General features: G+C 42.2%; 1 protein-coding gene across 13 annotated transcripts in view; it reads right to left on the bottom strand.

Moving 5' to 3' along the window:
* Positions 1-12,606, bottom strand: part of FOXP1 (forkhead box P1) — a 390,897-nt gene that overhangs the window by 24,409 nt on the left and 353,882 nt on the right. For all 13 annotated transcript variants that reach the window (XM_040591471.1, XM_040591469.1, XM_040591463.1 and 10 more), the window contains one exon: positions 6,931-7,014. In XM_040591471.1, coding sequence (XP_040447405.1) covers positions 6,931-7,014 — 84 coding nt within the window. The remainder of the gene's footprint in view (positions 1-6,930; positions 7,015-12,606) is intronic.

Here is a 12,606-nt window from a genome sequence, read left to right as displayed (position 1 = left end):
GTCCGTTTGTTGACTGGTGTGATTTAAGGACACTGATTAAGGACACGTATAGAGTAATGTCTCCCTGTTATCCATCTATCCATCTATTACATATGATAAAAGGACCAGTGACGATAATAATAGTACAACTGACAGGTCTCACCATGAAATTAAATCTACTGTATTTTATCTCAGTTTCTAAATGGACATTTTAACAGTCCAATAACTGCGAGCAAATATGCATCAATTTTAAGTGCCTATCTCTAGCACAGGCTCAGCAGCCGGGCCCTCCTGTTGGAAAGATCACTGCTCGTGCTTCATCATTACGGCTCCAACCACTCCATTTCAAAAGAGTCCCCTTCCTTTTTTAGTGTGTAAAAACTTAACATTTAATCTGTTTCTACTAGGGAACTGTGAGAAAGGATCCACAAAGGTCAGCATTCCCTGCTTCAAGAATTTGAATCGAGTTAAATTTCTTTAGGCTTTTCAGTGTAGGTAGCAACTAGGCATAAACACAGAAGAGGACGAGCAAAGGGGGGGGACTTTAACAGGCTTGACAAATGACACTGTGATTCACACCCACTGCTGGGCTGCCACTAATAAGCTACAGAGGAAGCAGCCAATCTCAGCTAATTACCAGATAAAATTGTATTATAAGGACTCTAATTAGGAGATGCTTATGGAGGTGATCTAATGATTAAACGCTGCATCCAAGTGACCCCACCATCAATGTGCAGTGGTGCAAGATGTCACCGGAATATTTTGTAGAAACAGTAATTTTATTTCAAGGAGGGGAGGTAGTAATATTTGTAATAATGGCTACGAGGTAAACTAATTAAAAGACAGTTCCTAAAGGAAGACTGTGGCTTTGAGCAGCTGTGGCCGTTCCAAAACAAAGTGCCAAATCTCAACAGAGGAGCTGCAGTCAAGTGGAAAATTTCTGCCTGACCTCTGCTCTCGCTATTAATTTGCAGGAAACCTAATGACACATATACATATTCCCACAAAATTGTTCTAATTGCTAATTTGCCAAAGGAGCCCAGTTTCCAAATTAAACATGACTGCAGTCTGTGAGGAAAGAGAGAACAAAAAGCTGGAACGCAGCGAGTCTGCTGCGTTTCACCTCCGACGACCATTTGCAAGCCTGAACCAACAAGTTAATGAAACACGACCTTGTCGATCGCTAGCGAAGTTTTTCCTTTTTCCGTGTTTTATTTGATGACACTCTCTTCTTGCAGCCGGGGTCTGATCCCTGCTGGTGCTGTTACCAAAACACAAGCTAGGGTAAGGGAGGAGAGGGCTGCGCTCCCTCCGCAGACCTTCGCTGCTGCTTTCTTTGTTGCATCTATAGCGCGAAGGCTGAAAAGTCGGTTGTGAATTGGAGCAGAATAACAAATTATGAATGGTGTTGGTTTTGTTGCCATCTTGAATTATTAATCTGAATGGTAAACTATTAAATCTTAATATTGGCATCAATTAGAAACGTGAAAGCGGCAGTGGATGACTGTGCAGGGCAAAGATCAGGGAGGGACTGGGTTGGGAGGGTTTCTTTTCCTGATGGAAACTCGACACGGTTTCTCCCTGTTTGCATTTTCTATTTAAAAACAAGTAACTATGATTAGAAAAGTTGTTCGCGTTGGTATTTTGCACACAGCCCATTTCCCACATACCGTGAGTTTTGGATGAGGCATCATTGCTGTCAGAGGGGAGGGAGCCTAAGTCACAGAGTTAGCACTTTAATGCGCAATACTCTTGTGCTTCAATAAGGCACAATGTGGGGCACTCCCCAAGTACGCTGAAGAGTACAGCTCATGCACCAAAGAGTTAAATGCCTTTATAACGTTTCTACTGGGTATAGGGGGGGAGGGAGGATTTCTTCCAGCCTTAAAAAAAAAAACAAACCCCAAAATAAACAAACAAACCCCCCAACCACAAAAAATCCCCAAAACAATAATAATAAAAACAAACAAACAAAACCCAGGAAAAACACCGAAGACTTTTAAGCCACTTTTAAGTCCTAAAATTCTACAAATTCAGTCACTGAGCCTTGTTGGGTGCTTTGTTCAGTTTTGGGTTTTAAGAACATATCCTCATACTGTTTTAACTTAATCCTAAATGCCATAATTGTTTCAGCATTTAGTATCCTGCTTAGGATTTTATTATTAACCTTCCCTTTCACAAAATAGTCATGTCTTCCTATTAAAGGTGAAGACTGAGTCATTTTCTTTTTTTTCTTCAGTTATAAACAAGGCAGAGAGGTAACCCTCTCCTTCACCCCGTAAAATAGATTTCCAGTAAGTGGCTCTCCCACTAGGGCTAAGTCTGATTTCTTTTTGTGTAAACATTTTACATGACAATAGTAGCTGCAGATAAAAAAGCCTGTCAAACTCTTTTAAAAAAGACTAAAAAAGAAAAAGTAAAAAAAAATAAAAATTCTAAGTGTCACAGTGGAGCCATACCCACTGCTGGAGGGCACTGACTTCTCTGCAAAGGATGCTGCCGCTCTGGTCCCAGCCAGGGCCGAGGATTTACCTGCATCAGGTTCCTGGGACTGAAACACTCTGGAGCAGAGGCTCCTTATCTTGACACCGAGGGTGGGACAAAGCTAATGCTGGGCCTAAAACTTTGTTAAATGCTGTGTCTTCCTCTCCTGTTTCAGCCTGGACGCATTAGTGTATTAGATGCAGAGCCTGGCAGGCAGCGATCACTTAGCAGGTGTTGTTATTGGCAGGAATACTAAGGAAACCGAAGCTGAGGAGTGAGACTTAATGAAAACCAGTATATAAAAACAGCTTTTGTTGTGCTTGAGAATCTCTCTTTATTGCTGCATATCGTTATTTTTTCAAACTATAAAGTATGGCTACAGCAGCTAAAATGCTCAGTCATTACCTCAACAGTTAAAAGACTGGGGTTTTTTTTTTAATGCTTTGTTATTACAGTTGCTAAAAACAGTATTTCAAAACAATCATAACTGCTATGGTTAGGGTAAAAAAATACATTAAAGAAGGGATATCTAACAGTGCATTTTATTTAAAGTGCCAGAAGTGACTTTAAAAAGTTTTCTGTCTATTTTAAAAAGATGGCTATAGCATCTAGTATGCAGAATTACTTGTTGGTTGATGCTTTTTCCTTTTCCTTCCCTTCCTATGAACTTCAACATAAGTTAATCCCCCAAAAGAAAGCACATTTCCATTTCAACCTATTATGCTGATGACTACCACCAATGGAAACAGCATGTAGGAGAAGGTATCTTAATAGCAAAACCAGAATGACAATTCTTGAGAAATTATTGTTCCGACTTATGTGTTGTGGGGTTGATTCTGTTTGTTTCACATGGTTTTTTTACCTTGAAAAAAATTCACCTTACAAAAACGTCACAGCATATTCCCTCACAGATAGCTTTGCTCTCACTTGATTCAAGCCCTTTAGTCTCATCAAAACAATACACACAGCACCAATAGGAATAACTTTGCCTTCTCCAAAGTGCTAAGCTGTGAAATACTTCCATTTTCTTCTGAAGTGCTGCACTGTTGGGCATCTTAATTATGAAGTTGGACATTTTTAAACGTAGCACTGAACACTGCCCCAGCTCCTGATGTGCTCTTGCTCTCCCTCCCCAGTCCCCTCCTGTCTGCCCAGCACCTCCTCAGGAGCAGGGCAAGAGCTGCCCATGCCATACCCCGGACATCACAACCTCCTTCTGTACATAACCATCCACAAACGACTTAGGCCATCCACTACTACACCACCCAAGAACGTACTTAAATCTCATCGGCTTTAACAGGACTAAAAAGCTTTACTGGACAGATTTCTTGGTGGACTGGTGTAGTGAAATGCACTACATCACCCTTCCCTGGGTCAAAATTACTGCAAGGAGCTAAAGGCACCCAAAGGTGGGGATGTGACAGGTGGACATGGCTAGACTGGACAAGAAACCCTTCCCCAAAGCTGGGCAAGTTTGGAATTGATGCACAACCACCAACGACCTGGCTGTGGTCCAACTGGTCCAAAACCACCCACTCAGCTTCTGCCTGAAGCCCAAAAGGCAACAACGCTACCAGTGGCCAGCGTGGATTACAAATGGCATGTGGTTATTAACACAGATGCTCAGTCACCAATTTTACCTGCCAGTAACAAAATAGTTTAAAAATAAGCATTAAGATCCTTTAAGCAGAATAAAAACATTTCCTCAGTCATGAACAGGCTGTAATTTTAAATCCCAGTTCATTGCTATGTTTGGATTCGCAGCTGCTCTTTCCTTTAAAATCACCAATGTACCGTAATATATTAATTCTAACATACACCTTGCATTACTTATGTTGGCAAAAAAAAATTAATTACTGGATGTAAAGAATACTTTGCACTGCAATAATGGTCATCAGATCTTTTTACCAAAGCCCTATCCCACTGAGTTAAAAGGACCAGGGTCTAGCACAGTCAATGCAATGCCTGTGTATTTTTTTCACTAGGAAAGCACAATTTATGCAAAACACTATACTTCTACATTTTATAATTAATTTTCAAATGCTTCACCTATACATATTTTAATAATTTCTGATTTATCAGATGGTATCTATAATAAATTTTTCTATATTTCAATAAATGAAAAGAAGGCAGTTTCAATCCAACAACAGAGTGCCACACAATATAGGCCTGTCAGGCACCAATTTTTACTTCTAACATGTAAGTTAAAGGATAAGGAATTTATAATGCTGCCTGTGAACGAAACCACTTTTCATACACAAATGTGATCTTTTTTTTTCCAAAGGGTAATACAACAGTACATTTACATAAACTAATCCAAACAATCTATGTATTTGACAATGGCAAACCTCACACAGACTGCCTATTGTTGGTTTACATCTTGGAGTTCTTTATGTTGGCTTGTAACACTGCTCTAGCTGTCAAAGGTTTGACTTGGACTCTAAATAAATGGTTATAGAAGTGCTGTGCAGCGATATTGGACTTCTTTGCAAAAGAAAACCTGCTGTGTATGAATTCAAAAGCTATTAATTTTTCAGTCAAAAATATTCATGCCTATTTCTTTTAATAAAGAAACACTGTGCTGAGCAACTGAGAGATAATGTTGACTAGTGGTACAGAATTTTCAATAGAGCAGTTAAAAATAAATTTAGTAGGAGGTCCCCAACAAAGCTATAATTTTCCAGAATGTAAAACATTTTTAATACTAATCAAGACAGCCCTTTTCCCCCTGCGTTCACTTTTTTTCCACTGCTTTTCCCTGTTTATTAGCTGTTAACACTAATCTTCATGGCGACACCGCCTGGTATCTCCGTAGCCTACAACACCCGCGAAAGCTTCCTGCCCTCCGCGGCTGAGCATCGATCACGAGCTGCCTTGCCAAACGCTGCTCGCCTTCTTATGATTTCCTCCCTTTAGTTTTTAATCCTTCCTCCTGAGGGGCACTGCTGTTATGAAAGGCCTCAAGGCAGAGCGCTTTGAGACTCCCAGATTATTCCGCTGTTTTAATTTTTAATCCAGTAAGAGCTATAGAAACCAAACCTCCCCCCCCCATTCTGTTGGGTCTACATACTTTGCCAACAATGCGCTGAAGCATTTGCATTCAGGCTGAGATGGATGTGAGGAACTAGAAGAATGCTATTTTTATAGACACTGGAAGTAGTTTCTAGTCTAGAGGGCTGGTATCCACCGGATCAAGTGATTTTAGGCATCTCAACAGCTTAAATGGAAGGGTTTATACCTACCCCTCAACTCTCTCCAAGAAGGCACCAAATTTTCCTGTTGACTTTGACATCTGCTCCCGTGTTGCTGAATAGCCTGCAATTTTCTGTCTAGTAGCCTCCCTATGCACTTCTGCAGCCATTTATTTCCAACTACATGGAAACTGAGAAATTCTTTTCTAGTAAAAATGTGTGCGTGAAGTGTTTAATGATTTTATGTTCTCTATCTCTGTAATGTGTTCTGTTTCAGACATTAATTTTGTCTACCAACTGCATCTTGGCAGGCTACCATATTTGCTAGGTTAATAGTCTGACTCCTTTTTATTTCTATCACCATAAATCACACATATATGGGTGTGTGTTTGCTTTATTTATAGAAAAAAAATCAGTCAAAACAGATAAACCAATACTTTGTCATTATGCTGCATCATTGCATATTGATTAAAATTGCTAGTACTAACTATAGATTGTCAACGCTCAATTAATTTTCACACAATGACTCAAAGCAAAATCAAATAAAGCCAGTGTACCTTTAAATCTTACAAATCTTAAAATCAAGCAGCAAAGCACTCTCTCCATTTTGAATAATCATTGGAAGCTCTGAGGCACATTTTCAGCATTAAGAGGTTGGGAGAAAACAACAGCTGAAGAAGAGTAATTTTGGTCAGGGAATGAGATGGTGGATTTGCCTGGGTCTGGGGACACCCAGGAGTTCTCCTGGGCTGTAAAGCCACTTGCTTCTCTCACAACCCCTTTTTTAAAGGGCAATCTGGGGCAGAGAAGGTTTCTCTTCTCAGGTTCAACAGTATAAAACTTGATACTGGGTAGCCGTGATTACCATCGAAAAGTTCAACTAGAGTCTCTTCTACTGTAAATGTCTGTCAGATAGGGAGAAAGCAAAATAAATATAATAAAAATAATTTAATTACATCTCCTTCCTAACACTTCCTAAGATTTCACGCAAGTCAGACTGATGCAAAGTGACTTACAGGCTAGTATGTGAGGCCAGCAAAAGGCGCAATGCATCAGCTTTACAGCAAAACTCCCCAAAGAGATGGGGATGACGAAACCTGGGTGCCCGTGGCAGCGCCTCCTGCAAAGCAGCACTTTGCATCTCCCCAGCGCAACCGGCTCTGAAGCGGGTCACGCTTTGCATCACACGCTCCGGTGGGGAACAGGAAAGAGAAGTTTGTTGTGAGGTGGTTTGTTGTTTGGGTTTTTTTTGCTTTCAGCACAGTTTGGTACTTACGGGCTGAGGGGTGGCTTTTGGTTCAGTTGACTTCACATGCAGGTGCGTCATCATGGCTTGCAGGCGTTCTTTATCTTTTGCAAGCTGAAAGGGAAGAAAAAAAACAATCCTCTGTTACTTGCAAGAATAAAACCCATCCTCTGTTTATTCCTAATTAAACAGCTGGCACCGAGGCATGAGACAGAAGAGTTTTATTGCTGAGTAGTTTGGAAATTGTATATGGTCTATCCGTGAGGTAAGCTAACGCATGGTGCTGGGTGTCACTATTTCCCAAAGCAAAATGCATTAGCCCTCGAGTGAGAAGAGCTAGACCTGCTGGCACCAAGAGCTTCACTCCAGCCCTGACAGCTAAAAGACAACAGTGAATCATGTTTATTAACCAGCCCCACTCCAGCTCAGGAGGAACAGCAGAAAGCAAGCAAGGCAGCAGCTCCGAGATGCATTTGCCTCCTTTCACACCAGAAAACAAGCAGCACAAATGGATGGTGGCTTTTACGTCACGTACAGGCTTTGTGGCATGTGCAGTGAGCACAGAGACAGCAGTGGTTAAACCACACAAGGCAACTCCACGGGGCACAGCAGGCAGCCTCGGCTCTAGCAAGCACCTTGTCTTTACTTGAGAAGGTGGCACAGCCCCTTGGCGGGTCACCCTGGGAACCCAAGCAGGGGCACCGTGAGCATGGGGCAGGAGCAGCAGTGTGAGTTGCCAGCATGCCTTTGGCGTAAGCCTGAGGGCTGCAGATTGGGAAAGACCGACAGCATCAGGAACCACCCCAGAGCACTCATCTCAGGGCACCCAATGCCACAGGACCGATGGTTTCACCCTTTCTCATCGGTCATGTCATGCCCAAGAGTTGGGGTGGACATCCTGCTCTGATTGTCTCTTGCATTTTTTGGTTGATATCTGTACCAGGCCACAGCTGGTGTCTCAGGATCACAGCGTATGTACACGTCCTTAGCCAGGATGGCTTCCCAATGCATGTCAATGTACTGGGCAGACACCAAATCTCATTATTTTTGAAAACAAGACTTTTTTTGTATATGTGAATAGGACTTTTTCCAGCTGCTTTAAAAAAAAAATACAGTGGAAAGATGTTAAGAAATAACACTAACGAAAAAAGGGGTTTATTAACCTACATGCCCAACATAAAGGTTCCTGTTTCCAGCAGGACTTGGATCAGGTTCTTACAAATGACAATTTTTGCAGAGCTTTAGACAAGCCAGATTCCTAGTGCCAAGAGGAGAATCGTGCTTGCATTCCAGCAAAGGTTTAAACAACCTACCCACCTTATCACCGTCATCTGTTTGTAGCAGTAAAGTTGGGCTAAGTGTATATAAAAGGAGACCTGGTCATAAATCCCCATTCATAACCTTACAGTCAAGGTTGTCTTGCTCTTCGCAAGGCGAGGGGTTTCTGACCATGCCAGAAAGGCATCACGATGGGATAAAACTTGGCACGCAGGTTTCCAAGACAGGAATTAAATAAAGGAAAAAATAGTGTCACCACAGCGTGCTCTAGAAGTGCAAAAGCAAAATCACTGGACTTTTCAAACAGCTGCTCTTTTCTTGGTCAAAAACCTCAGTGACAAGAGAGAAAACCTGACACCTACAGCAGATCATCTGCAACCTCATCACTGGATCTGTGCTGGACTTCACAGAAGAGCCAAAGGGCAGCGACCAGCTCTTATCATAGCGCTGCAGCAGAAACTTCTCCCTCTGAGAGTCCTCTGAGAACCTTTACAGAGAAAGGCGAGGTCTCACCCTCAGCCACCGTGCTTCACACGAAACAATTTTAAACTGAGAAATAGTTGTACTCTCAGTGCAGCTGTGTTGTGCAATCTCTCATTCGTAGCAGTCACTCGCTGGGCGCACAAGCTGCTTGGCGGGGTCATCCGTGCATTAAATTTTGGTCTGCAGGCTACTGCAGAAGAACAACATCTGTTAGCCAAAATAAATAAAAGGCAGGCACCTGAAGGCTTCCTGCCTGCACCAGCGCGGCGGCAGGAGGCAAAGGCACCCGGGCAGCACGGGGCACACCCTGCGGTGCTTCCTCCGGGCCCCCCTGGTGAAAGGGAGCGGTGCACCTCCCTCCGAACGGCCGGGGTCTGTGTTTGTAGTGTTTTCACTCATCATCTTAGCAATGCTTTTAACGCCGTTTCTGGTGGATGGAGGTTGTTAAAGATCCTCTCGACATTTCAGGCAGACACACGCTAGCATTTTGTCATAGTCTAGGAATTCAAACACTCACCCAGTTAGGCAGGAGTTTAAATTATGAAAAATAGAGGTCTCTCAGTTTCAAAGCACTGAAGAGAAGTAAAAAAATTTGAAGAATTTCTTTAAACTGTTTTTCCCTTAGGTCAGGAAGCAGTAGTGATACAAAACTAGAATGTCACTAGTAGCCCCTCTGGTCATTGGGGTCATAGAAAAGAAGCCATGAGGGCTCGCTTGGCCACCGATGGGAGCCAATTCTCACTGGTGGCACTTACTGGAGCGCAGATGGCCCAGAAATGGGGATTATTATCAGACACACAGGAAAATGCTCTTGATCTACCAATAGCTTTCTTGGGCAAGGACTGTTCTGCCATGTGCAAAAGGATCTGCTCTGTACGGGGGCCTGAGGACTATATTAATACAGTCCCCATCTGAAGCCTCGTACTTTTTCCCTCTGCCCATTTGGAAAGCTCTGCATGGTGGGAGTTTTCAGATGGCCACCCAGTTCTTCATGAGAAGTCTGATTTTTTGAGGTTTCCTTCATCTCTGTGGGGTACAACCATGATGTAGATGCCTAACTGTGGTTCAACAGAAAACACATCCGGAGCAAGGTACGTGCTTTGCAAACTTGATACACCAAGACATATGCTTTGCTTACCCCAGAGAGGTTAAATCCTAAAGCTACACAGGCAGAAAAAGCAGGAGAGGGAAGGCACAAAAAGCACAGGCCAGAAGGAGCTCAAGACAAAAGGACAGCACAGGACTCTGGTGACCAAGGAGCATTAGGCACAGATGATGGAGAAATCGCACAGGAGGAAAATCAGACAGAAAATAATGGCAAGGAGCAGGAAATGTGAAAATGGAAACCCAGTGAGGACACTCAAGAGGAACAACACCGCCACATCAACAGGAAAGGGAGATCACTTCAGCAGCAGTATTTTGGACAGACCAAGGACAAAGGAGAAGGAAGCCAGTCATGGGCAATGCAATGGACAACCAAGACATAGCCTCTTCCCTCCCATTCCGTGCCTAGCTAGGCTGCACACTAGAAGGGTTTAGGACCCACTTTCCATGAGTGTCAATGGACACTTTAGGAAAACACGCCCAAGCAGTATTTTCGCTATGCTGAAAATGGCCAGCTGTCTCCATTTTCTCCCATTAGGAGATACTTTTTAAAACTTAACATAGCCTTGCTTCTGCCCTGAAGTGTTTTTCCACTCAAAGGTGGCGCTGCAAAATGGATGTCCTATTCCAGCTCAGAACTAGCTAAGGAGAGGGACATGTTCTTGTGTTTGTGTTTTACCCAGCAGCCCAATTCTCACTATTTATAATGGCAACAAATGATCATGTCAAGATGGTTTAAACAGAATGAAATATGAGATCTCTACCTTGTCCATGATATTTTAAGTATGTTTGTGATGGAAATGCCGAGATCAAAGCTTCACAAAGGGGCATTTGCAATCAAATGCAAGACAGATCTGACCTGTTTTTTTCAAAAAGCTAATTTAAAAATTACTTTTTTTAAAAGACATTACACTTATCTCTGTCTACAACACTGATAAAACTATTGTGCGTAAAATAAGTAAGACCTTAAAGAAAAAAAGAAAGGCTTACATTTGGGTCCATCACACTCAAAACCTGAAGTGCATCCCTCAGGTGGAATGAATTTGTTAAATTCTATCCCTGTCTTGATGGGGCGGTACATGCATGGAAAGGTACATTTAGGCATTTGGATCTTGCCATGGTGTGGGACCCTGAACAGCATGTGACACAATGGAAGGCAAAGCTCCACATCAGTGCTGAGCACCATGGGTCAAGTGAGAAAGGCTATGGGTCCTTCTTCTACCTACCTAGCTCACAAAACTCAAAACAGTTGGCCCCAGGGCTTGTTGTCACCACTCTCCTGGTAATTGCTCCCCTGTGCAAGCATCAGGTCAATGGTCTCAGTCCAACTGCTATTGCTACAACGCGTTGGGTGCTGCAGACCTTGTCATTGAAAACCCTGCTACTGGGCCAGACTTCTTGTTTTATTATGATTTTGTGCCAAAATAGGTCACAGCCAGACAAACCAGGTAATGCAGGATAAATCCTCATACGTATTTAGGCAGATTATTTTTTTTTTCAAGTATCAGAGGACTGACACACAGGATGAAAAAAGAGTGAGAAGAAGGGAGTTACAGGTACATTTCACAAGCAGGACCCACCCTCCTCCTCCACCTATCCTTGCTGGCCAATGCACAGGTGGTCTCACTCTGTTATCAACGTCCCTGTCTAAATTAAGCCTCCAGTTCATCCTACCTACTGCACTAATATGATTGTTAAAAACAAACCCCGAACTTTTTGGCCCTCACACCGCTCTGCAATTACGTTCTTGTCTTGGGGACCTTATGCTGCCTTCCCATGCAATGAGGTAAGCCAAGCTAAGAGGTATTCCCCAGCACTAAACTGGTGTGAAGCTGGAACCACCAGTCACTTCTAACAATTAGTAGAACACACGGCTGATAAATTTTTCATAAATATTGTCAAGGGCTTATGGAGAGGTGGCAACCAAGTATCATCCCAGTCCTGTCTAGTTGTCAACACAGGGCATCCTCCTGCAGTTGCAGGCACAGCCACTCCCATTGACTGCTGGAGAGAAGGATTAAAGCTTTTCAGGCTGACTGTAACTGAAGAATCTAGATTTACCTTCAACCTGAATATTACTGCAGCTTGGTAAAAGATTATCTTGTATCTCAGTTTACAAGGAAGAGTGCAGATTTTTTTTTTCTCTAATTCCCAAGAAACTTGTTAAAATAACAGACCATTTCTCATAACACTTTCCGCAAGACACTGACATTTTATGACTGATAGTTTGATTTTTATAAAACTTGTATTAAAATAGTTTGTATTGCTTCAGCTAATAGTGAAAGAGTGTCATGACCAGCGTGTTCCTGAAAGTAAAATTTAGGGAATATCTATGAAAGAAAAAGGGTAATTTGTAAGATAAGAAGATAAAAGGCATTTTTTTTAAATGCTTATCTTGAAAAGTAACAACAAGAAGTTTAAGTGTGTTTTTGCTGATTTTTCTCTCCAACTATTTGAAGCTATAAATGACTCAACTCAGTAAAATTCCAAATGTAATTATCTTCTGTACTTAGCCCAAGGCTTTCCATATATCTCTACGCTGCTGTCTTGCATACAAAATAGGTTTTTCAATAGCTGGTAACTATATAATGTACAACATTGTTTTAATTTCCCCTTCTTTGCTAACCTCTTGCCTACACACAGACAGACTGTCAAAGCTGCCCAGCCACAGCAGTGAGGTGCAGGGAGACAGAAAGGACTCAAAAGCATTTGGAAAGGCAGTTACACAAACAGGTCATACCTTTGCATCACATTCAATATATTCCAATTTACCCCCTTTTGGCACAAAGAAAAAATAATTGCTACAAATGGCAAAATAATAATAATAATAATAATAACAAC

The sequence above is a fragment of the Falco naumanni genome, chromosome 4, assembly GCF_017639655.2.
Source record: "Falco naumanni isolate bFalNau1 chromosome 4, bFalNau1.pat, whole genome shotgun sequence".
In the NCBI taxonomy this organism is placed as follows: domain Eukaryota; kingdom Metazoa; phylum Chordata; class Aves; order Falconiformes; family Falconidae; genus Falco; species Falco naumanni.
This window is presented reverse-complemented; position numbering and strand designations above follow the sequence as displayed.